Genomic DNA, 26498 nt, shown 5'->3' on the forward strand with positions numbered 1-26498 from the left:
TTTTGGACAGAAGCGTAAATTGGTATAAACACTAACCACATTGAAAAATGACAAGGTGTGTGTGTGTGTGTATAAATGGTCACTTATGTTTGTTGTCACCTTAACACATTTTATTGGATCAGTAGATCAGGCTACAGTTACAGCCCACCAAACCTGGCCTTTTAAATATACTGTACAATTGATAATTGACCCCACACTGAAAAAATAAATTAATAAAAATGATGTGCTGAACCATGACAAACATTTATTAAATAATTTCTTTTGACAAACTGGCATTTCCAACTATTTCAGATTATATCTTTAAAAAAATAAAAACAGAACTGTGGTTTCTGAATCACTTTTGCAGTCGGGTAACTTAACATAGTTAACTTAAAAGGATAACATTTGCACTAGGTTGTGCGAAAATAGAATACAGCAGGAAAATTCAAGCCTGTTTTACAAATGCAAATCACAGACAATCCCTTTCAGAGCATCATCACAACAGCTGGATACATTTTTATTGGAAATAAGTCCAGAGACATTCAGGCTAAAGGTACAACAACATATACTCATAAGAGACAGGTAGGAATTGCGATTTAGGCTTATGAGGTAAATGGTGATTTAATATATTAGGGTTCTATATAGATATTACTTTGTGTATACTCTCATAAACTACTATGAACTCTTAGAAAAATAAAACTTTATCTTTGTTTTATGAACTTTTAAATACAAAACCAGTTGATACGTTCTCAGTTGCTTGGGATGTGTAACTCACTTTTTCATGAGTTCTAAAACCACAATTGAAGTATTTAGAGATCATTTCTAAAGCAGAAGTTTCTAGAGAGAGAGCAGGGGAGAGGTGGTAACAGTTGTGCAAAAAAGGGCAGAGACATTTCAAGGTGTCCCACAGGTACATGTCCTCGGCACTGTAGAGTTTACTGAATGATAGTTCTCTAAATATATGATCTACAGTCTAAAAAATGCTGGGTTAAAAACCCAGTGATTGGGTTGTTTTAAGCAAACATTTAACCCAACCGCTGGGTTAAAACAACCCATTTTTGACCCAGCATTTTTTAGAGTGTATAAACACTCAGTAGTAAAACTAGGTGTTACTGATGGCTTTTAGTCTAAAACAAGGTTTCCCAACCATTTCTGTCTGCTAAAGACATCAATTGTTTAGTGGAAGTCGATGTTAAGTAATATTCTAAACTTAATATTTATTAAGTAATATAGTAATAGTTGTTTTGTTAATGTTTTGTATTAGACTTTAATTGTACTTAAAGTTTTAGTAATTTTTGTTCTGTTTTTATTTTTATTTTTTATAAATGTTACATTTTTATTAGATTTTTTTCAAGTAGAATTTTTTATGGTTTTAGTTTTAGTTAAAGATAACCCATGAGCAAATTTAGATTTTTAGAACATTTCAGAATTTTAGACAAACACTGGTTCCCTACAATACATAATTGTTAACTTTAATTATGAACTTAATAATTTTGAATGGTCATGATGCTTTTACCATACAACCACTTTAGAATAAAACAGTGAGTGCATATCATTTTAAGTACAATTTTCTTTACAGGTAAACTATTTGTACCGGAAAAAGTTACTTTTATATATATTTGTAGGATTTGCACCTTTTATGTGGCATTGGAATTTCTATCACTATCTCACCGGCCCCCTGTAGATCCCATAAATCCCAGGTTGAGAAACCCTGCTCTAGAAAAACAACAGTATTTAAAAAAAGAAAAAGACCTGTGAAAAGGGGGTGTTTTATATCAGCAAAGAACCAGGGATGGATTAAAAGAGGAATTTGTTTCAGTCGAAAAGGCATGTCTTTATATTTTGCATTAAGACAAACATTTATGTATTTGGAATAGCGTGCACTCACAAATCGTGCACAATGAGACAAAGAACGTGCATTGAGAAAGTAAAGCGGGTCAGATTTGATTTCACATTGACTTTAAGGACTGATTCTGCGAAGAGCGACACTTTCCCTAATCTTTACAATTTACAATCATCATCTTTATAGTAGAATATTCTCATAACATCCTAATGTAAACGTTTTCATAGCATGCAAAAGTTGGTGGCAGTGAAGGCAACATGAGAAAAATCATCAAGAGGGTAAAGGGCAGGAGACGCCATGATTGGTCCTGTCATTGGTTTTATATCGTAGCAACCTGGTTCAAAACTGAGGGATAAATACAGCTGGCTGTTCACCACAGATTTACAAACACTCACACTGACAGACACAGGCCGTAGAATGCTTATACTTGATAACTACATGTGCAGATAAAAACAAGCTTGTCTGGAAGAGAACAATATGCAATATGTTCTTCTCTGTATCTCCTTTCATTCCCCTGAAGTTCCTCTATGTACCAGTTATCTTTCTATCTTGCCCCTTCGCCCTGCTGAAAAGACTAGCGTGGCACGTTCACCAGCTGCGGTTTAGAAGTTTTGATGCATAACTTGCTCAACTCAAATACCAAGAGCTGGTGAACAGCATGGCTATGTTGCTGGGAAGCCTAAAGGCCCCAATATACTTAAAGCGAAATATAATTTCAAACAAAATAAGGCCAAACCGAACGTCTGGAGCTCGTTTCGCAAAGCAAACTTCCTGACGCCAGGATGTACAGCGTTGCAAAGGTATTTCGAAGTTCTTTTTACCCCACATCGAAGAATGAAAAAGAACCTCGCCGTGAGTATATTGGGGCCTCAAGCTGGTCTTTTCAGCAGGGTATCCAGCTTCTTTTACCTACTATTCCTGCCCTTCCAGTTCCCGTTCCGCTGGTCTCATTGCTGGTCGTCTCCGAGCATGTCAAACAGCGCCTGCAGCAGCCGGTCGTCTCTGTGCCTGTACGGTTGGGCTCTGTAGAAGTTGTCGCTGTAGTCACTGAACAGGCCGTTCTCGGAGCCCCTGTAGCGGTTTAGCTGGTCGAGGGCCTGGTACAGCTTCTGCGGTGGGATCCTTTCGCGCTGAAAGGTCTTGGGAGGAGCCCGCAGAGCGTGCGGAGGAACCGCCGGGCTCTGTCTGTTGAAGGCCGACTGGAGGAGACGCAGCAGGGCCAGATTGGCAGTGGACGGGCCTGGAGGAACAGCTGGATTTTCCTCTGGGACACCGATGGAGGCAGCAGAAGGGAGTGAGTCTTGACTTGAAATTTCTGGTTTTTGAGTTGGAGTCGGAGGTTCCTGCTGGTCAGAGAAATAGGAAAGTTAAAACTTGGAGGAATTGCAAACTACTTTCCAACAGGTCCATCAGATGCTTGAAAATAACAGAACAGAAGATAACAAAAGCATGCATGCACAACTAACGCAATTTTTGAATTTGAATGTTTAGCCAGATAGTGCATACACGTTATTGAAACGTAAATTTCAGCAAACATTCTTCTCGACATCTTCTAAAGTCTGCCTCCCTTTCTGACCTTGATCATGTCTTCCATCGGTTCCACGCCTCTGCGATCGTTCTGCACAGCGTTGTAGGGCATGTATACCCTCGCCATCTTCATGTGGTCAGGCTTCTCAGATGTCCCGTGCAAAATCAATTTCCAGCTAAGAATCTGACCCCCATTCTCCATCCGTCCTGACTGTTAGTGAGAGAGAAAGAGAGGGAAATGAGTATCAGGCGCTCCATGTGCATTTGATACTTGTCTGCAGAGATGCTGGTATGTACCGTATCAGTAATCTTCAGGGTCCAAGTGCCGGTGGGATTCTCTCCCCAGGTGTGCACGGACATGAAGGCCCAGTTTCGGAAACCGTTGGATGATGTGTCCCTCTCTCTCTCAGCCAGCAGAACTGTGGTAGTACCTAATGGGACAAATCCAACAATCAGTGGTCTCATTCCCAAATGTGCACATGCTAGTGTGTTTAAAGCTACACTGTGTGATATTTTCCCCCATCTAGCGGTTAAAAGGTATATGACCATCCAGTGAATGTTAGTTTCTGTTCCTCCCAATTCCAATTTCGTTCCTACGGTGGCCGATTTAGTCCAAGATTAACATGGCTTCCAGTTCGACCTCGTCCACATTCAACACGGTGCCATTTTGTGTTTTAAAAATCGAAAGGCGAAGCTTGAATTTACAGGTATGTCCCTCTTTGGCTAATGTACTTTCAAGATGGAGGGGCAACATGGCGACCGGCATTCGAACCCCTCACCCGTATGTATTTTCAATGGCATATTATAAACTTACGAGAATACTTTATTACTTGAACGAAGTAAATATACATTAATGAGCACATATATTTTTGAAAGAACTAAGTGTTTTTAGCTAAGAATAAACTAAAAAAGTTACACAGTGTAGCTTTAAGTTTTTATATGTCTCACCTGATGGAGATGTCAACGTGATGTGGAGGTCTCCTCTCCGTGTGTACTCAATGCTGACCTCCACCTGCACATGCTCCAAGGACACGACAGAATTCGCCTGTCCTGCGCAGGACTTAGTCGGGATCTCGATGGATATCTCACCTGCGGCCTTCAATGGTCTGTAAACAAAAAAGTATTTGTAAATGCAGTTAAACACATTTTTGTTGCAAATATAATACAAGCAAATCAGCATATAAGTATGATTGTTGGCTGCTGAAAATTTAGCTTTGCCAGCACAGGAATAAAATTACATTTTAAAATATATAATAAAAAATAAAATGTTCTTTAAATTGTAACAATATTTTACAATATTACTGTCTTTATCAAATAAACACAGTCTTGATGAGCATAAAACCTCTTTTTAAAAACATTACAATAAATTTATATTTTGCTGTTTTCACTTTTTTCGCATTATGTATTTAGAAAAAGATGCTAAACATGCTATTATCATCAGCTTCGATCACTCAGTTTGAACATTAATGAAAGTATTTTTCTGCCACTGTTCCCTAGACAGATATGCATGAGTGATATGAACTGTAATCCCTGCAGATTACATTGAAAGTCACAGAATTTGCATCAAACAAGAGCCAGGGTGATAATGCGCACCAAATGCTGAAACAAGGGTGGATGGATGGATGGGTGGGTGGATGGGGATGCATGGACAAACAGTAGTTGGGAGCCTATTGTGTGTCCCTCTCTATCATTCTACAGTGTTTAAGATAAAGTGTAGCAAATACCAAAAATGCATATGCTGTGTGTGATTGCGTGGCATTCTATAAACAACATTTTATTGTGTCGTGACATTTGCATCCAGGTATCGGGAAATTCAGTTCCAGGAAAATGAAACATCTGTTCAGATGCAGTTTTTCTTGCTGAGCTTTGTGAGCTTTATGACGTAAATATAGGAGGAAAAAGAACGCTCTGGCTATTGAGTAAAAACCGGAATAGATTCCAGTTCCCAAAATATACCTTCCTATTAAATCCTTCCGTAGGAATTACAGAAGCAGTTGTAAAGAACAAACAGATGGGCATAAATGCACATGCACACACACGGGATCTATTGCATTAATGTGGTTATTAATGAACTGCCATAGCTGAGCACAGTAGCAGATGGCAGGAGATCAGGCTGGCTTTGTCTTCCATGCATGAGGTGCAACACCACTGCCTTGTCTCTGAGGCAAAAAGCTGAATTTTCTGATCCTAACCTCTGGAAGCAAACTTAACAAACTCTACCTTGGTTGGAACGTCTCGTCTCTGACGATGCACTGTTTCTTCTCCGGAACATGCTTCCAGACCTTGGGATCAGCCAGGTCCACCAGAGCTTTGGCGTTCAGGAGGCCAAACCCAAACCGACTGTTGACCATCAATCCAGCGCCGTTCCTTTTCCAGCCTGGGTTATTGGCCAGGGGGTCAAACTCAGACGTCCAAACCACCAAGTGCTGAAGGTCTCTCCAGGTCAGATCAGGACTAGGGTGGAGAGCAAGAAAAATCATCTAAATTTTTATTGAAATTAACACTCAAAAATATTTAGCCCCCCCGCCCCAAAAATTATATAATATGTACATATAATATGTATTTGAAATAAATTTTCCATCCATTTGTATATATATATATATATATATATATATATATATATATATATATATATATATATATATATATATATATATATATATATATATATATATATATATATATATATATATATATATATAAAGCAAATACATTTTGATATTAATGTTAATAATAAACTATGCCATGATGAGTGCAGAAATCTTACCTGTTTATCATTTTATTTATGTATGAAAGATAATTATGCATGACATTAAGTTTATTTAAAAAATGCAATAAAAAAAATTGCTTCTTATAAAAATAATTAACTCTGAAAACTGATGTAAAACCCGTGAAATCCTACAAATAATATAACATACAAAATGCTAGATGTTTGACATACTTTTGCTCCAAAGCCAGTGCAAATATCCCAGCAGCCAAAGGGGCAGATGCAGACGTGCCGGTGTGTGTCTCTGTGCAATCATTGTGCAAATCGGCACTAGTCTGCAAGACAACCAGATAAAAGATCAAATGTCAACACAACAAAACCCAATAGAGAACACGCAAACACACCAACCAAAAAAGACTCCAAATCATCTATTTTTATTAGTTCTGTCAAATCGATTAATTGCGATTAATCGCATCTATATTTACAATCTTTTCTGTTAAATGCGATTAATTTCATAAACAGCACTAATTGACAGTGTTGCAGCACTATTTTTTATTGATCTCCAAAGAGAAATTCAGTCATAAAACGTATAAGCGAAGACTCACTATTCTCTGGTCCGTGTAGTCTCCGCTGCTGTAGGCCGTGGCCAGCGTGGATGAGCATTTCTCAGCGTACCACGGAGACAAACCCTGCTGAGACGCGCTGCTAATGGAGATTGTGTAGAGACTATCTGTGTATCCATCACAATCGCAGTTGTCACCCTGACGCCCACCGTTACCTGACGCCCAGACGAAAATGGAGCCCTTTCCACCACGCCCCTGGAGTAAAAACAATTATTTAGAAATTATTAGATTATAAAAGGTTAAGAGTTACAAGCCATAAGCACAATGCATTAGTTGGGTGGTTGCTAGGTGGTTGCTAGGATGTTTCTATCTAGTTTTAGATTTGGTCAAGTAAAACCAATTCCCACACTTCTCACCTTCTGGATACCGTACTCAAAAGCTTTCTGCGCCAGACGGCCGGGGCCCTCCACAGTCTTCCCGTCATCGTTAGGGCCCCAGCTAGCACTGTAGATGTCCACGTGGTCAGGGTTAAAGCCGATGGAACTGGCTTCAATGGCATCTGTCACGATTCCATCCAGCATTCGTATTCCTGCAGATGGGAAGCACAAAAGATGACCCTCAAGGAGAGGTCAAAGCAATCTACTATACAAGTGATTGAATGGTGACGATTAAATATGCTGCTATAATGTTATGACTCACTAAAGCTTATATGTCCAGAAGGACATGGACAGGTGGATTATGTTTGTGTATGACTGGTTATACGGGTCAGTGCTGTTATATAATCATAATGTCATCTCATTGTTGACTGGTAAAAAAATGAGAATTAAAGACACCAAAAGTGGACAAACACAGCTTGACAACACAAACCTCCCACTTTCGAGTTGAAGGCCACTCCAACGCCACATTTGTTGTTATCTGCTTGCATGGCAATCTCTCCAGCACACCTGGTACCATGCCTGAGGGCATACGACAGAGAATAGGGTTACAATTCAGTTCCATTGAAATATAATTTACCTGGCATGTTCAAAACCCATATCTAAAGGTGTAGACCAACATAAATTTGCAAACATGGTTACCGAGGGGACTGGTATGTGGTTGGTAAGGTCTTAGTGGTTTTTAGGGCATTACTACATGTTTTTGTGTTCTGGGTGGTTGCTAGGCGGTTGCTAGTGTGTTCTGGCAGGATTGCTAGATGGTTTCTAGGGTGTTCTGGGTGGTTGCAAGAAAATCGTGTATTTTGGTGGTTGCTAGATGGTTGCTAGTGTTCTGGGTGGTTGCTAGGGTGTTCTGGTGGTTGTTATATGGTTGTTATTGTATTCTGGGTGGTTGCAAGATAATTGCTAGTGTGTTTTGGTGGTTGCTAGTGTTCTGGATGGTTGCTAGGTGGTTGCTAGTGTTCTAGGTGGTTGCTAGTGTGTCCTGGCTGGTTGCTAGGTGGTTTCTAGGGTGTTCTGGGTGGCTGCTACATGGTTGTTATTGTGTTCTGGGTGGTTGCAAGATAATAATGTGTTTTGGTGGTTGCTAGATGGTTGATAGGTGGTTGCTATGGTGTTCTGGTTGTTGTCATATGGTTGTTATTGTATTCTGTGTTGTTGCAAGATAATTGCTAGTGTGTTTTGGTGGTGGCTAGTGTTCTGGATGGTTGCTAGGTGGTTGCTAGATAATAGTGTGTTTTGGTGGTTGCTAGTGTTCTAGGTGGTTGCTAGTGTGTCCTGGCTGGTTGCTAGGGGGTTTTTAGGGTGTTCTGGGTGGTTGCAAGATAATAGTGTGTTTTGGTGGTTGCTAGATGGTTGCTGGTGTTCTGGGTGGTTGCTATGGTGTTCTGGTGGTTGTTATATGGTTGTTATTGTATTATGGGTTGTTGCAAGATAATTGCTAGTGTGTTTTGATGGTTGCTAGTGTTCTGGATGGTTGCTAGGTGGTTGCAAGATAATAGTGTGTTTTGGTGGTTTCTAGTGTTCTAGGTGGTTGCTAGTGTGTCCTGGCTGGTTGCTATGTGGTTTATAGGGTGTTCTGGGTGGCTGCTACATGGTTGTTATTGTGTTCTGGGTGGTTGCAAGATAATAGTGTGTTTTGGTGGTTGTTAGATGGTTGCCAGTGTTCCGGGTGGTTGCTAGGGTGTTCTGGCTGGTTGCTAGGTGGTTTCGAGGGTGCTCTGGGTAGTTGCTATATGGTTGTTATTGTGTTCTGGGTGTTATTGTGTTCTGGGTGGTTGTTATATGGTTGTTATTGTGTTCTGGGTGGTTGCAAGATAATAGTGTGTTTCGGTGGTTTCTATTGTTCTAGGTGGTTGCTAGTGTGTCCTGGCTGGTTACTATGTGGTTTCTAGGGTGTTCTGGGTGGCTGCTACATGGTTGTTATTGTGTTCTGGGTGGTTGCAAGATAACAGTGTGTTTTGGTGGTTGCTAGATGGTTGCCAGTATTCTGGGTGGTTGCTAGGGTGTTCTGGCTGGTTGCTAGGTGGTTGCTAGGGTGTTCTGTGTAGTTGGTATATGGTTGTTATTGTGTTATGGCTGATGCAAGATAATTGGTAGTGTGTTTTGGTGGTTGCTAGTGTTCTGGGTGGTTGCTAGGTGTTTGCTAGAGTGTTCTGGATTGTTGCTAGGTAGTTTCTAGGGTGTTCTGTATAGTTGCTATATGGTTGTTATTGTGTTCTGGGTGGTTACAAGATAATAGTGTGTTTTGATAATCTTGAGTGTAAGCAATATTAATGATGATGCTAGTTTTACCAATCGTCAATAATATTTGTAATAATTACAGAGGAAAATTACTGATGTGACTGATTGACAGACTGTCATTGACTGTCTGATGTCAAAGATTAGACTAACAGTGGATAACTGCTGAATAATATTACATTTTGCAGGGAGTAATTTGCTAAAAATAATTATAAATGTGATTATTTGTTTCCCTCCTTCGTAATACCCATCATCTGAAACACCAATGAGCTGTTGATGCATTTTGCACGGCACAGATGCTGACAAAAGAATATGTTGATATGGGCGGGCGAGAGGTTGAGCGAGCTTGCGTGTGCCTTTATAAGTGTGTGTGTGTGTGTGTGTGTGTGTGTGTGTGCATAATTATGAGTGTTTGTTTGTGTGTATGCAAAAAAAAAAACTATAGCTGCACAGTATGAGTCATTCACTGTCATACACACAACCACATGGAGAAAGAATAATGAGTGTTTCTATTTTCATGACCACTTATTTTTCTGTTTCATAGGACTGTCATATTGTTGTGTTGATTTAATTAGTAATGCAATTAAATATGCTCCCTGACCTGTATGCAAATGTAAAATACTTCAATTTGACATGTTCCCTGAGGCACTATATGATGTGAGACAATAATCTGCATGTGTACATAAAGCAAAATACACTTCATATATATATATATTTATATATATGTATATATATTTTGTAATCCAGATGTGCATGGGTTCTGATCCTCTTATGTAAGACAGCTCAAGTGATGTGTGTAACATTGGAATGGATTACACTCGTTCCCTGATGAAGAACAGACCTTCTCAGATCAGACCTACTGACACTGTCAGTTCTCTTTCATAGCAGCTTAAAGATGGAAAGCAATGCCAGCCTGGTCTAATTCTCCCTGAACAGATTTTGTATGAGGTTAAATAAATCAGCAAATCTCTTTAAAGAGGGCAGAAAAGAACTATGCCAGTCCGAGGCTTGTAACATTTTACAGTCACTAATCAGTTATCCGTGTATGTGGTGCTTAAGATCATTGAAAGGCTAAAAACTACTGAAAATTTGTCCTTGTGTTTTTAAAGTGTGGATTAGCAGTTATGATCATAAGATCTCTTGAGATTTTCTGCCCATTCATTTGGAGATTCATTTGGAGAAATGAATAGCGTATAGAGATTCATTCACTCACTTGTTTTCATTGGTGGAGTCGTATCTGGGGAAGGGATCAGGATCATTGTCATTGAAATCATAGCTAGCAGCAGGATCCTACATCGAGGAGAGCAGAAAATGAGGGTTTGAATGAGTGCAGAAATCTTTTTTCTAGCATACACAGAACAAATAGGCTATCAGTATCAATATGTTGCAGACAGATGTGGTTTTATAGGAAGGGAGAAGCACACTACTCTTACTATTTCTAATTAGACTGAACAGCAAAGGCTTGAAACATTTTACTAGTGCTGTAAAATCGATAAAAGTTAGTTAATATATGTATATGTTAATATAGTTAAAATAATATATAATATATGTATGTACACACATTTATTGCCAAAGGTTTTGGGACGCCTGCCTTTACATGCACATGAACTTTAATGACATCCCGTTCTTAATCCGTAGGGTTTAATATGGAGTTGGCCCACCCTTTGCAGCTATAACAGCTTCAACTCTTCTGGGAAGGCTTTCCACAAGGTTTAGAAGTGTGTTTATGGGAATTTTTGACCATTCTTCTAAAAGCACATTTGTGAGGTCAGGCACTGAAGTTGGACGAGAAGGCCTTGCTCGCAGTCTCTAATTCATCCCAAAGGTGTTCTATCGGGTTGAGGTCAGGACTGTGCAGGCCAGTCAAGTTCCTTCACACCAAACTCGCTCATCCATGTCTTTATGGACCTTGCTTTGTGCACTGATGTCATGTTGGAACAGGAAGGGGCCATCCCCAAACTGTTCCCACAAAGTTGAGAGCATGAAATTGTCCAAAATGTCTTGGTATGCTGAAGCATTAAGAGTTCCTTTCAATGGAACTAAGGGGACAAGCCAGACAGAGAAGCGTGATTCGTCTTTCCATAGAACACATCTCCACTGCTCTAGAGTCCAGTGGTGGTGTGCTTTACACCACTACATCCGACGCTTTGCATCGCACTTGGTGATGTAAGGCTTGGATGCAGCTGCTCGGCCATGGAAACTCTCTACACTCTGTTCTTGAGCTAATCTGAAGGCCACACGAAGTTTGGATGTCTGTAGCTATTGACTCTGCAGAAAGTTGGTGACTTTCTCAGCATGCGCTGACCCCGCTCTGTGATTTTACATGGCCTACCACTTTGTGGCTGAGTTGCTGTTTTTCCCAATTGCTTCCACTTTGTTATAATACCACTAACAGTTGAGCGTGGAATATTTAGTAGTGAGGAAATTTCACAAATGGACTTATTGCAAAGGTGGCAACCTATCACGGTACCACGCTTGAATTCACGGAGCTCCTGAGAGTGACCCATTCTTTCACAAATGTTTGTAGAAGCGTCTGCATGCCTAGGTGCTTGATTTTATACACCTGTGGGCATGGAAGTGATTGGAACACCTGAATTCAGTGATTTGGAGGGGTGTCCCAATACTTTTGGCAATTAAGTGTATACATATACGTATATACTGTATATTTTTCAAACTTTTATGTTAGATTATTCACGATTAATCTACTTGACAGCACAGATTTTTACGCAAGATTGGATAAAAACGCAATATGTTAGCCCCTATATCCTAAGATGATAACTAGATGCTGAATTATGCTGTGTTCCCATTGAGTCGGAATTACTGTAATTGACAACTTTACAACTAATATTCAGAACTGGTCACACCTTGTCTGATTATCACCAGACCAAGCTCAATCTTTTAAGATTGAACATTGGTCTGGGGAGTCTTCTCTGTATTTTCTAAAGGCGTGTTCAAACGACTCTGTACGAAATTGGATAGTCCTTCAACCAATCAGACCAACGATCCATCTCTTCTCTATCCGTCACTGTGTTAAACCCACCAATAGCGCGCCAGGTGGATCAGCCGGTTTGTGATTGGTCCCCGCAAATTTGTAACAGAAGCAGGATAGAAATATGTACAGGTTTCCAGCCTGAGCTGCAGGGCGAAATCAAATCTCAGGCAGATCGGGCTGGGTTTACCCAGTCTAGGTCACACCCATGTACTAAGAAAATTATTTGTTTCTATGAAAACGCTCAAAACATTTTCATAAAATGTCTCATAACCAAAAAAGTAGTAATTCGATGCACATTTTTGTAGTCCACAGCCTTGCTTTTCTAGCCTGGATGCCAGCCGAATTTAGCCCCGCCCACAAAAATGTTTGCTCGGGCAATTCGGTCTGGACTCGCTCCATAGAGGAGTAATTATGCCCGAACAGAAACTGTTCGGACCAATGAAATTGTCAGGGCGGGCTTTAGACGATGATGGACAGATGATCAACAGTAACGTAATCATCCACGTCATCAAAGGCTCTTGGGTTCAATTTGCTCTTATCCTAAACGGAGAACTTGTTCGTATATGCATTCACCTTCACTATTTCTCTCAGAAACGATGATCGTGTTGGTAAGTACTCTGTGTATCCTTAAATTCTTTTATTACTGGCAAAGATCGTTTACACTCATCTTTTTCTTGTAACGTTACTTAATCCAGCGTGCGTGCAGACAGGGTTGCCAAGTGTTTTTGCAATGTCGCGCACAATTGCTACTCAAAACTATAGCCCAAAACAATAACTTTCCAACAAAAAAATGGCGTTTGGTTGGCAAAATATGTTATTTTGGCAAGGTTGCCTGCTAAAATTCGCATTCCTGGGTTTATATAATCACATAATTGGGGTCGCTTCAACCCGCGGACATGGAGAAAAACACGGACTTGGCAACACAGTGCAGTTGAGTTCTGTTGACATTTGACAACTAACGTTACGCGTCGCTCCGTTGCTCTGATTGGTTGTGGGTTTTTTTTAAAAAAACATTTTTTTTTTAAAGTCTCAAGACCTTGCTTTTTTTACATTGCCCTGCATTTGATGCTTTTAAATGCAAAAAAAAAAAAAAAATGGCCCAAAAACATACATTGTAATTTGGGATAAATACTGCCAAACAGAATACGGTGTCATAGAACTTCGGTCATTCCCACACTCGCCAGCATCAGACACATACGGGTCTCTTTTAAGGGTTTCTTTTTGTAAGACTGCTGTTTGTAAACAAGCCAACAGCAGAGCGACGGCTGATGCTACTACGTACTCAAATCCTAATAGGAGACAGATGTTTGATATTATCCTATGATTTATGGGTCGTCTCTATTGCAAAAAAGGGATGCTGGGTTCACTGCAGTCTTACGTAATTGGCATTCATTTTTAAATAGCTTTGAATGAGCGAGTGAGAGTTTTGTTTGTGACCTTCTATTCTGGAAGTCCTTATCAAACGGCTTTGCTCTAGTCGTGGTAGGTGTCACTACGGATAATCCTCAGCACAGTTGAGGGGGTAGCCGTTGGCATGGAAACAACAGCGCAGAGGTTTTTATGGATGGTAGTCGAGTAGGCATTGCATGACGACACACTTACGTAGTTAGGGTATATGTCGGTGTGGTTCCACTCCAGGCCGTCATCTAAAACGGTGATGACCACTCCTTTGCCCGTGATGCCCTTCTTCCAGACTGGGATGACGTGTAGATCCAATTTAGGGAGGGATGAAGATGTCCGGGTGTCTTGCTGGAAGGGGAGCATGAGGAAAGACAGTTTAAGTGAACTGAGTGAATATGTAACTCAGCGACATATACACAAGTACCACTCAACATTCTGAGGTACTCTCAACCTTTTCACAAAGGCAAAAGCCTCTTTGTATGACACATCCACTGACCCTTCCAACAAAAGCTGTTTGCTTGAAAATGAAAGCCAGCGATGTAATCGCCCTTGCTGACCTTTTGGTTTGTGGAGAGTATATTTCGGTCCATACTAGACCATGAGGGGAATTTTTTCTTATTGACCGATAATTAAATATCAGAGAGCTGCTGTACAGTGTTGGGAAATACAGTCGCCAGCTAGTATATACAATGCAGTTAACTGGAGTTGTGTAAAATGGGTAACACTTTTTTAAAGCTGACGTAGTTACACGTTACTACCTGTATTTACTATAGTAAAAACAGTAAATAATGCATAATTACTAGTAACTAACCCCAAACCCTAACCGTAACTCAACAGTAAGTACATGTAGTTACTTAATATTATTTAGTACACTGTAAAAAATTATATGATCATTAAGTTATGACAAAATATGTTTTTACATTGCTTTAAAGCTGCACTATGTAACTTTTCTGCCTGCTAGTGGTCGCCTATTCAAAACAAAGGTGTAGTTTATATATATATATATATATTTATATAGTATATATATATATATATATATATATATATATATATATATATATTTTTTTTTTTTTATAAATTAGACAGACAGAACAATCGGGATAGGACTCGGGCAGAAATCATGTTCATGGATGCGATTATTAACCTCACTGTAGTATAAAGCAGAGCAGGACCGAGTGTTGTGGAGCTGAAGCCCAGGGTATACTTCACTTTCCGTGCCCGGACGCGTCACGCGTGCGGCCCTGTCCGCACATCTTTCAAAGTATACTACACCACGGATGCGCGGATGATCGTGTTCGACACATGCGCAGTAGATGTTTTTTTTATGCTCTACCAGACATCGGAGGGCAGCACTGAGTCCTGTCATCAACGGGACATTCGCTGGGCATGATCGGAGAAGAACTGTAGTGCATCCACCATTGCAACATAGTTTGGAAGAAACACTGAAGAATCAAAAATGTTCTCTTTTTTTTCAAGCGTGTTGTTTTTAAACCGGTCTTTTCACACTCTTCTTCGACGGCTGAACACTGTGCTCAATACTGTGCAAATTGCCACCTAGTGGACTCTTCTGTATTGCTGGCGCATGCGCTGATGCACGTGGACTGTCCGCGCTGTCTCAAAATTTGGGCTGCGCGCGGACAGGGTGTGCGGCCGGCCGCGAGCCCTCCACGTGACGAAAATTACATCATGCGGAAGGTGCACGAACGCGGACGGCCGAAGTATACCCGGGCCTTGAGCAAGGCCACTGGAGCGATTGTTAATAAGAAGAGCGGAACACGCGCCTCGCGAACAGCGGGACTTGTATTATGCCAAGTTGCCCGCGCCATTTTCGCTTTTCCGGTCATGAGTATGAGGTAACGCAGCTCTGTTTATCATATTAGATATATTTGAGTGTGTTGATAATGATGTTATGACGTTACTCTGAGCGTTCGCTCGGCGGCTGCTATGACACTTGTTGCACACTGCAGTAAGAGTAAAGCGTTTCTACAAAATAAAACCCAGGGTGACGCAGATGACGCGATTGACAGGCGACTCCCTCACACGTCCCAGTTCCTTGTTTAAAATAGCAATTTACTCACAATTTACAAATAGTTGGAAACATTTGGGATATTGTAAGTACTCAACTGAACAAAATATAAAACACTGACCTTGTGGTTTTTGAATATTTTGTTGAAAAAAATGTTACATAGTGCACCTTTAACTAATCAATTAAGTTATAAGTTATACAAGATTCTGCTCGTTTGTTATCAGTTTAATGTAATTTACATTGAAATTACCTAAACAACCAAGATGATTGTACTTAAAAATGTAAGGCAGCAACTTATTGTAGTGTACTTATTAGTAAGTAAATACAATGAAACTACATCACCTTAAAATAAAGTGTAACCATAACATTTATTAGCAGAGAGTTTGCCATCCGATTAGCATAATTCAACAAAATGAATCAGATTAGTTCATTGATTCACTCAGTGACTCTTTCTGTAGAGCACGTCATATAGAAAGTGGTCTTTTTGAGTATTATGAGTGAGCCAGAGAATCATATAAGTAAAAAGAATAAAAATACTAAGACATGAAAAGTCTAGGTAACAGTTTAGTTTAAGGTCCAATTCTCACTGTGAAACAGTTGCTTATTAGCATGCATATTACTAGGATATTGGCTGTTTATTAGTACTTATAAAGCACATATTAATGCCTTATTCTGCATGACCATATTCTGCATCCCTCAATTCTACACACAATACATAAACTTAACAACTACCTTATTAACTATTAATAAGCAGTAATTTCAAATTTATTGAGGCAAAAGTCATATTTAATAGTTAGTTAATAGTGAGAATTGGACCCTAAACTAAAGTGTGACTAAAGTCTAATTATGACATATGTCTTAAAGTTGAAATTATGAGATAAAGTCAATCACATAAAAAAACACAATGACGTAAAAACTTGAAATTATGACCGAAAGTCAAAATTATGAGATAAAAAGCAGAATATCATAATTATGACAAAGAAATGCAGCTTTTTATGTCAATGACTTTTCTCATAATTTTATCTTATAATTGTGACTTAGCATCTCATAATTTTGACTTTTATGATTTACCAAAGCATATTTTTTACGTGGCAGAATTAGGCATTCACAACTTCAGGCTTGTTACACAAAAGAGACAAAACAAAAATAGCCTAAATAAGTTAACTACAAGCTTCAATAATGCCTCATCCATTCAGTTCATCCACAGACAATAAGTTCTAGTCAATTCTGTTTGCTCACAACGCAGACATCTTGTTCAATTTGTGCAGACACACACCTACTCAATTAGAGAACACAGCCTAGGCTATTTTCCTAGAATTACTCTTTGAAGGCTGGAAAAAGCCATTAAAAGTCCTTCACAAAGGACTTACAAATCAGTGCATGGAAATAATGAAAATTATTTGTTCACTAAAAAAGAAATCTGTTCACTTTATTCAAGAAGTTTGTTCGCACATGTATATGGTGTATATACTGTAGGTATGAGCCAAAGCTCCTTGAAGCATAAAATTGATTGAAAGAAGGACAGAGGGGAACAAAGAGGTCTGTGATCTGCTCACGAATTATGCATAGACGCTGCAGTAACACTACCATGAAGCATGACTCATAGCTGAGGTCTCACTGGAAAGACAGGAGGGGGAAGGGGGAGTGAAAGAGACGACGCACCACACATGACGGCTCTGCCACACAGCGCAATCACAACCAACATAACCTCAGGAGGGCTGTTAACCCACAGCTAAAGTCCACGTCACTGATCTACCTTCATAGCACATTTAAGTGAGTCAAGAAGTTTTACTGGGCGCCTCAAATATCGGCAGATGCATAAACACTCTAGCGTGATCATTGCCTCTAAAGAGATGCAGTCAAACACAGTGATGCATCTAAAAATGTTCAATGTACCCAGTACCACACAGACAAAATACGAATAAAACCACACCGTGTTCTCAATACAGAGAGAAAAAGGCTATGATGTGAGTCATCTCTTTAATTGAATTATCAGCAGTCCTCTCTGGTGAAATGCAATCCTTTCACCGAGCCCTCTTTCTCCTCCGTGAATCCATATCCTTCTTTTCTATCTACCCTTTCATCTACTAAGATTGAACGTCATTCTTTCTTTCCCTTTTTAACCACCTGGCTTCACTGCATCATCAGTCAAATTGACCAATGGAGCACAACGGCGACCGCCTTCTTTTCAGCAGCCTTGGTTTCTGAAGCATTTTTTTTTCTCCATAGGGAGTTCAAAAGATTTTGCAAGTTAGAAGCCAAATCAATCGAACCTGTGAGATGAATCATGGCATTGCAGTCTTTGATTTTAAGCAACCACAAAAAAACTGTACTTATTTTATTAGCTAATAAACTATGCATTCCTTGAAGCTTTGCAAATGACATGATTGAATCAGAAACAATACATAATGTAAATATATTATTTATAGTAAAGAAAAAAACGTATGACATTATGACAGGTGAAGTCATCACGGCACCTGTTAGTGGGTGGGATATATTAAGCAGCAAGTGAACATTTTGTCCTCAAAGTTGATGTGTTAGAAGCAGAAAAAATGGGCAAGCATAAGGATTTAAACAAGTTTGACAAGGGCCAAACTGTGATGGCACGACTGGGTCAGAGCATCTCCAAAACTGCAGTTCTTGTGTGGGGTCCCAGGTCTGCAGTGGTCAGTATCTATCAAAAGTGCTCCAGGGAAGGAACAGTGGTGAACCGGTGACAGGGTCACGGGCGGCCAAGGCTCATTGACGCACATGGGGAGCGAAGGCTGCCCCGTGTGGTCCGATCAAACAGACAAAACACAATATTAGGAAGGTGGTCATATGTTATGCCTGATCGGTGTATATACACTCACCTAAAGGATTATTAGGAACACCTGTTCAATTTCTCATTAATGCAATTATCTAATCAACCAATCACATGGCAGTTGCTTCAATGCATTTAGGGGTGTGGTCCTGGTCAAGACAATCTCCTGAACTCCACACTGAATGTCAGAATGGGAAAGAAAGGGTATTTAAGCAATTTTGAGCGTGGCATGGTTGTTGGTGCCAGACGGGCCGGTCTGAGTATTTCACAATCTGCTCAGTTACTGGGATTTTCATGCACAACCATTTCTAGGGTTTACAAAGAATGGTGTGAAAAGGGAAAAACATCCAGTATGCGGCAGTCCTGTGGGCGAAAATGCCTTGTTGATGCTAGAGGTCAGAGGAGAATGGGCCGACTGATTCAAGCTGATAGAAGAGCAACTTTGACTGAAATAACCACTTGTTACAACTGAGGTATGCAGCAAAGCATTTGTGAAGCCACAACACGCACAACCTTGAGGCGGATGGGCTACAACAGCAGAAGACCCCACCGGGTACCACTCATCTCCACTACAAATAGGTAAAAGAGGGCGAGCTACAATTTGCACGAGCTCACCAAAATTGGACGGTTGAAAAATGTTGCCTGGTCTGATGAGTCTCGATTTCTGTTGAGACATTCAGATGGTAAAGTCAGAATTTGGCGTAAACAGAATGAGAACATGGATCCATCATGCCTTGTTACCACTGTGCAGGCTGCTGGTGGTGGTGTAATGGTGTGGGGGATGTTTTCTTGGCACACTTTAGGCCCCTTAGTGCCAATTGGGCATCGTTTAAATGCCACGGCCTACCTGAGTATTGTTTCTGACCATGTCCATCCCTTTATGACCACCATGTTCATCCTCTGATGGCTACTTCCAGCAGGATAATGCACCATGTCACAAAGCTCGAATCATTTCAAATTGGTTTCTTGAACATGACAATGAGTTCACTGTACTAAAATGACCCCCACAGTCACCAGATCTCAACCCAATAGAGCATCTTTGGGTTGTGGTGGAACGGGAGCTTTGTGCCCTGGATGTGCATCCCACAAATCTTCATCAACTGCAAGATGCTATCCTATCAATATGGGCCAACATTTCTAAAGAATGCTTTCAGCACCTTGTTGAATCAATGCCACGTAGAATTAAGGCAGTTCTGAAGGCGAAAGGGGGTCAAACACAGTATTAATATGGTGTTCCTAATAATCCTTTAGGTGAGTGTATACATAAATATAATTAAAATGTAGAAAAATTATATATATCATATTTTTACATTTTTAATTATGTATTTCTAAAAACTCAAATATATATATATATATATATATATATATATATATATATATATATATATATATATATATATATATATATATATATATATATATATATATATATATATATATATATATATATATATATATATAATGATAAAATTCTAATAAATTCTAAATATCAATTCAAATAGCAGGGAAACAGCTGTCAATGTTTCATGGGAGTGAGAGGTCACTTGTTCTAAGCCCTTTTGGCACAATTAACATTTATCGGTTGTGCAGAATTCAGCAATTAATCTTTATTTATTTTAAAAATGAAGTTAAAAATCACAGAGTTATGGCTTCTACATTAGCTTATACCACCACTTTACAAACCTCCAAGCTCATGGTAGGTCTGTTTCGAAAGGTTCATACATTACTGATAAAAATTAAATGAATGGGATTTTCGACTATACAACAACATTAACTTGATCAATGCAATAAGATGCATCATATAATAATCTTTCCTTTTTCACTAAAATGCAATGCATTGAATTTTTGCTAATATTCACTTTTATCTTAGTCTCATGAGTTGATTCTGAATCAACGGAGAGGCTGATATCAGCTAATAAGATACATTTAGTGACAGGCACATAAAACCAAAATAAAACTGGGCAAGAACTTCACGAGCAATTAGGTTAAGAGGTGGCGGCGCTCAAAGAAACATGCTCGACACATAAATAAAGAGGTTTAGAAACTTGTTGAAGCAAAAAGAACAAAAGGTCATGCCAGTTCATGCCACCGCTAAATTGCGTTTTAGAATAAAATGTTTGTCCAAAAAATTAATCCCTCAGTCGGAAATGCAAATGGAGGTTTTCAATTTTATTAGAGTGACTTGCTATATAAACCACGAGCTGTGATCCATATTAGAGCCAGTTGAATCCTTCCCATCTGTGACTGTACGGAAGCCATTCTCGGACGGAAGCATTAAGAGCTTGGCTTCCATAAAATAAACCCATCAATCCATTGTGTTTCAATAAATTGGTACTAATGTGTGATTGGCTCTTCTGTTGTTTGGGATTAAGAAGCGTTCTCCTTTACAATCTCATTTTGTTTAGCCATAATATGAGCTCTGAAAGCTTAAAAACACTGGGCTTCAACCACATATAGTGTGCAAGTCCAGAGGGACAACTGGCCCAGTAATGAAGGCCTGCAGACAGGAAATGTAATTCACCAGAGAGGATTGTTACAATGGCTTTTACAACAAAGCTGTTGCTGATATTAATGGGTTCCACATTTGAGCACATAAGTCCATCGGTTCTACAATTGGAAAAAAAAAAGTCTTATATTGAGAACACATTTCAAGTCAAACCTACTGTGATCTGAGGTTTTTAAGAAAAAATATATAACACAAGTAGACAAGTTAGTGTGATTTGAACTTCTACCGAATTACTAAACTGCTGTTCCCATGGAAATGAGAATTAGAGAAGACACCTAGCACAGGCCACCCACTCCAATGAACAACTGCGAATAAAGTAATCGAGTGATTTTCCATACGGTCTAAAACTATTTATATTTATGTATAAATAAGCTTTCCATTGATGAGTGGTTTGTTGGGATAGGACAATATTTGGCCGACATACAACTATTTGAAAATCTGGAATCTGAGGGTGCCAAAAAATCTAAATATTGAGAAAATCGCCTTTAAAGTTGCCTAAATGAAGTCCTTAGCGATGCATATTACTAATAATAATACATTTTTGATATGTATATGGTAGGACTGAAATTTACTAAATATCTTCACGGAACATGATCTTTACTTAATATCCTAATGATTTATGGCATAAAAGAAAAAATTATAATTTTGACCCATACAATGTATTGTTGGCTATTGCCACAAATATACCCATGTGACTTATGACTGGTTTTGTGGTCCAGGGTCACATGTGTGTGTGTATAAATATTGTTAGGGTCTGTGTGTTTAGTTTAATTTTCATGGACTTTTAGTTTGTTTGTCTGTTTTATGTTAAATGCGATTAATCGGGATTATAAATCGTTTATAAATATTGGACCATTTTGAAATAAACATAAAAGTTTGTAAACATATGATATATATATATGTGTGTGTGTGTTATTTAATACTTAAAATGAATGATTTATAGTGAATATTTTTATTGTTTCTGATTTGATTACATCATTCAAAATGCTGGACACTATAAAAAAGATTTTTCGATGTTGTAAATTAAAGATTAGAGTAAGTTTTATACTATTTCATTCATTCTACTTCAAAGTGTAATGTTTAATTCAATGGATATTTGCTTTATGAAATGTACTAGTAACTTCTGAGTGAAAAAATCTTTTCGAAGTAAATCATACACCATTTTTTTGTGTGTGAAATATATCTCAGTTGGTTCAAGTTTTAGAACTTTCAAATAAGGAAAATGAATGGGAAAAAATACCTGTGGAATCAATGCCTGAAAATATTGCAGAGCAAAAGAAAATCGAACTCCAGTTAAACAACGGAAAATGAAGATGTCGAGACTCACTAGATACCACTGTTGGTTCCACATGGGGTCGTCGAAGAGTTTGTCAACCGAACAATCCTTACATTCTGTCCCCAGCGGGGCACGTTTGGCCCTTCGCTTCTCATACTGCTGTTCGGCCCAAGACACCTACAGGAGAAGCCACAGGTGCCATTCACAACCATTTAGTGATGATTGAAAGTCCATCAAAAGCACATTTGAACTGTTGTGAATTATTTATTATTTGGGAATATCATGCTATTAAAACTTCTGGAAAACGTACGACATAAGCCTGCCTACTTCATTTTCACTGACATCTCAGAGGGGTTTTTGAATACATGTACACATTGAAAGAAAGCAGTGCAAGGGGTTTCGAAAAGGCTCATACCCTGTCATCTTCCGACAGACGTTTGGTGATATGATCCGCACTTCTTTTGGTCCTGCTAGGGTGATTGTGCCGCTTGAATAAATAATGGTTTTCCAGCGCCCCAATCTGCAGACAAACGAAAGAGACAATGACTGAAGAGAAAGGTTCATATTAGGAGCTAAATTAAGCCTGGTCATAATGACGCAGTTCCCATCTGTCTGGTCTAGTCGGCCTGAAGCTACTTCACAAAAATAGAATTATTAATAGGTCTAAAAATGCCTAGCAGCTTACTTGGGTTTCCTTTCATTGTTCTGAACTATATGACACAACAGGTGAATTTTTAATTGTATAGGCTGGCACTGTGTGCCATTATAGCAAATGTAGAAATGGCATAAAATATTTATTATTACATTTGTATTGTTGCATTAATGCTTAAAGGGGGAAACAAATCAAGATTAATTCAGATGTCAATATAGATAAAAAAAATAATAACTATCCTAGTTGCAAAGCACATTCAATCATCACCCAGCAGATGCTTCGGTGTTTATGGTTGAGCAACTGATTAAACACGTTTTTCAAATGCACATCCATATCGACAGAACAGATCAAATATGATCTGGCAAAGCAACAGTGTTGCTATGCATTACATAGCCTACAATGGGAATATACAATTGCATGCAACACTGATGCAAGGTACAGCCAGATGTGTGTGAGACAAGTGTTTTACCCTGAAAGACACACTGTTTGGTGTGACTTACCTGTCGGACTAATTCGTAGCCGAGCTCGCCGGCGATGGATCGCGCATTGCCGCTTCCTCCTGGAATCTCCACCGCCCATTCGTTCAGATACTGTCTGTCCACAGCGGAGGACACCAGCGCAAAGAACAGAGCAAGAACACTGCACAGCAACATTGGACGACATCTTTCTTCCATTTCAAATCAATTACAACCACTTAAAAAATGATCTGGATGATCGCGATGAATACAAAACAATTCAATAGAAATAAGTTAACAAATAAATACAGAATATGAAAACACAAGAAATATCAGCCCAGCTCCAAAAGCCTTCCTTGGATAACGCTATATTCTCCTCTTAATTCTGATGCAGTGTGAGCGAGTAATTGAACGCGCATGGAGAGCCACCAATGAGAGAGTCGTGGAAGGGGAAGGGATGTTTACACGTCAAATTACGAACTGCTCTGACGTCAATTTCTACCTGGGGTAGGATGCTCCGGTCCCGGGGGAGTCGGGCGGGGTGAATTGCGCATGAAAGCGGAGGGGAATGCTTCTCTATTAATAGCTGACGACCATTATTACACTTAGAAATTGAAGCACACGGGCAATTTTGCTCTTATGTGTCCGCGAAACCCTCATATAGGAGGTTCTGGGCTAGATCTCGTTGTTTACATCTGTTCAAATCAATATCTCGTTATATACTAGCAGATATATTTCCCAAGTTAAGGATATATTTATAATATTCATTTATCATATTTATAATTATAAATAAGAAGGGAACGGCTGTTCAGTAAATAGTTGACGTAACTGTTTGCGTCACGATGAGAACGTTTCAGAACCGCAGCGCTGGACAGCTCCACTTCTCGAGCTGCTTGTGCAAAACAATATCAATATTAAACACCAATGATATGCATTCCCATACGGAAATCTGGCAACATGTTAAACATGTTTTGTATATATGTAAGGTATGTCTGTCTCTCTCTCTCTCTCTCTCTCTCTCTCTCTCTCTCTCACACACACACACACACACACACACACACACACACACACACACACACACACACACACACACACACACACACACACACACACACACACACACACACACACACACATACACACTCTAGCCTATATCTGGTGGGTGACAGATAGATAGATGGATTGATGGATGGATGGATGGATGGATGGATGGATGGATGGATGGATGGATGGATGGATGGATGGATGGATGGATGGATGGATGGATGGATGGATGGATGGATGGATGGATGGATGGATGGATGGATGGATGGATGGATGGATGGATGGATGGATGGATGGATGGATGGATGGATGGATAGATAGATAGATAGATAGATAGATAGATAGATAGATAGATAGATAGATAGATAGATAGATAGATAGATAGATAGATAGATAGATAGATAGATAGATAGATAGATAGATAGATAGATAGATAGATGACGGACGGACGGACGAGGATGGATGGATGGATGGATGGATGGATGGATGGATGGATGGATGGATGGATGGATGGATGGATGGATGGATGGATGGATGGATGGATGGATGGATGGATGGATGGATGGATGGATGGATGGATGGATGGATGGATGGATGGATGGATAGATAGATAGATAGATAGATAGATAGATAGATAGATAGATAGATAGATAGATAGATAGATAGATAGATAGATAGATAGATAGATATATAGATAGATAGATAGATAGATAGATAGATAGATATATAGATAGATAGATAGATAGATAGATAGATAGATAGATAGATAGATAGATAGATAGATAGATAGATAGATAGATAGATAGATAGATCCATCTATCTGTCACCCACCAGATATCTATGGATGGATGGATGGACGGACCGACGAGGATGGATGGATGGATGGATGGACGGACGGACGGACCGACGAGGATGGATGGATGGATGGATGGATGGACGGACGGACGAGGATAGATAGATAGATAGATAGATAGATAGATAGATAGATAGATAGATAGATAGATAGATAGATAGATAGATAGATAGATAGATAGATAGATAGATAGATAGATAGATAGATAGATGGACAGACGGACGGACGGACGGACGGACGAGGATGGATGGATGGAGATAGATAGATAGATAGATAGATAGATAGATAGATAGATAGATAGATAGATAGATAGATAGATAGATAGATAGATAGATAGATAGATAGATAGATAGATAGATAGATAGACGGACAGACGGACGGACGGACGGACGGACGGACGAGGATGGATGGATGGAGATAGATAGATAGATAGATAGATAGATAGATAGATAGATAGATAGATAGATAGATAGATAGATAGATAGATAGATAGAGATTTTTTGACATGATTTTTAGCTGTATCATTTTTAAATAATACTTATCAAGGGTTCTCGTTTGACCTGAACAATGTTTTGTTTTTGTATTTATCATAAAAAGGTCCAAATATGTAATATTTCTAAAACACTTACTGACCTTGTGATTGTTATGGGGTCATCTGGTTTTCTTCTCACGTGACAACAAAATGGATTCCTTCATGTTGGCTTCCCGCTGATCTTGATTTGGCAGACTAAAAGGCTTGGCTACTTTCCAAATATTCATATTTTAAATTAAATATTGAAGAACTATAATGTAAATTAATGTAAACCTCAATGACATCATCGAAATACTAGAAGTCACATAACTGAAAAACATCAATAATGAAGAATAGGGTAAGAAATATAGATTCATGTTCTATTTTTTAATGAAGGCTACTCTTGTTTTATATGCATACTATCCATAATTCACATATGAGGGGGGAAATAACACAAGATGTTGTAGTGTAGAGTGGGGGGGAAACACCCGCCTTAAGGACTTTGTAACTTTTTCTGTGAAACAAAAGTTAAATGTGTCTAGAATACTTATCCTAGTTTCAGTGACAATGGTATAAATGGGCGACAATGGGTGTTTTACCTCAAGTGGCTAGGTTTGGAGGAAAAAATTATGTCATTCTGAAAATATAATTATTTTTTTAAAATATTTTAAAACATTATAATGGA

The 26498-nt window shown here is 39.0% G+C and overlaps 1 protein-coding gene across 2 annotated transcripts; it reads right to left on the reverse strand.

Annotated features, from left to right (window-relative positions):
• Nucleotides 1–225: 225 nt before the first annotated feature.
• Nucleotides 226–23935, reverse strand: pcsk1 (proprotein convertase subtilisin/kexin type 1). Of its 2 annotated transcripts, none has more exons than XM_079835125.1 (14): nucleotides 23451–23892; nucleotides 22714–22818; nucleotides 22350–22475; nucleotides 13889–14035; nucleotides 10508–10584; nucleotides 7487–7575; nucleotides 7036–7208; nucleotides 6662–6874; nucleotides 6291–6391; nucleotides 5570–5803; nucleotides 4298–4455; nucleotides 3647–3780; nucleotides 3399–3560; nucleotides 226–3168 (listed from the first exon to the last, which is right to left on the reverse strand). In XM_079835125.1, the coding sequence occupies exons 1-14, from the start codon at nucleotides 23622–23624 to the stop codon at nucleotides 2770–2772; spliced, it is 2292 nt and encodes a 763-aa protein (XP_079691251.1). In that variant the 5' UTR covers nucleotides 23625–23892; the 3' UTR covers nucleotides 226–2769. The 2 variants fall into 2 exon arrangements, with proteins under 2 accessions (XP_079691251.1, XP_079691252.1); XM_079835126.1 differs by having other exon boundaries at nucleotides 1301–3165; nucleotides 23451–23935.
• Nucleotides 23936–26498: the final 2563 nt, after the last annotated feature.

This window comes from Gobio gobio (assembly GCF_949357685.1).
Source record: "Gobio gobio genome assembly, chromosome: 14".
Classification (NCBI taxonomy): Eukaryota; Metazoa; Chordata; class Actinopteri; order Cypriniformes; family Gobionidae; genus Gobio; species Gobio gobio.

What these genes read in the sequence shown, in the direction of transcription:
- pcsk1 (XM_079835125.1), bottom strand. Translation starts at nt 23,624, where the DNA reads ATGGAAGAAAGATGTCGTCCAATGTTGCTGTGCAGTGTTCTTGCTCTG. An exon ending in CTTCAACTCGAAAGTGGGAG is followed by an intron (nt 7,209 to 7,486) that starts GTTTGTGTTGTC and finishes TCCCATCTGCAG; the next exon opens with GAATACGAATGCTGGATGGA. An exon ending in CACGTTGACATCTCCATCAG is followed by an intron (nt 3,781 to 4,297) that starts GTGAGACATATA and finishes TTGTCCCATTAG; the next exon opens with GTACTACCACAGTTCTGCTG.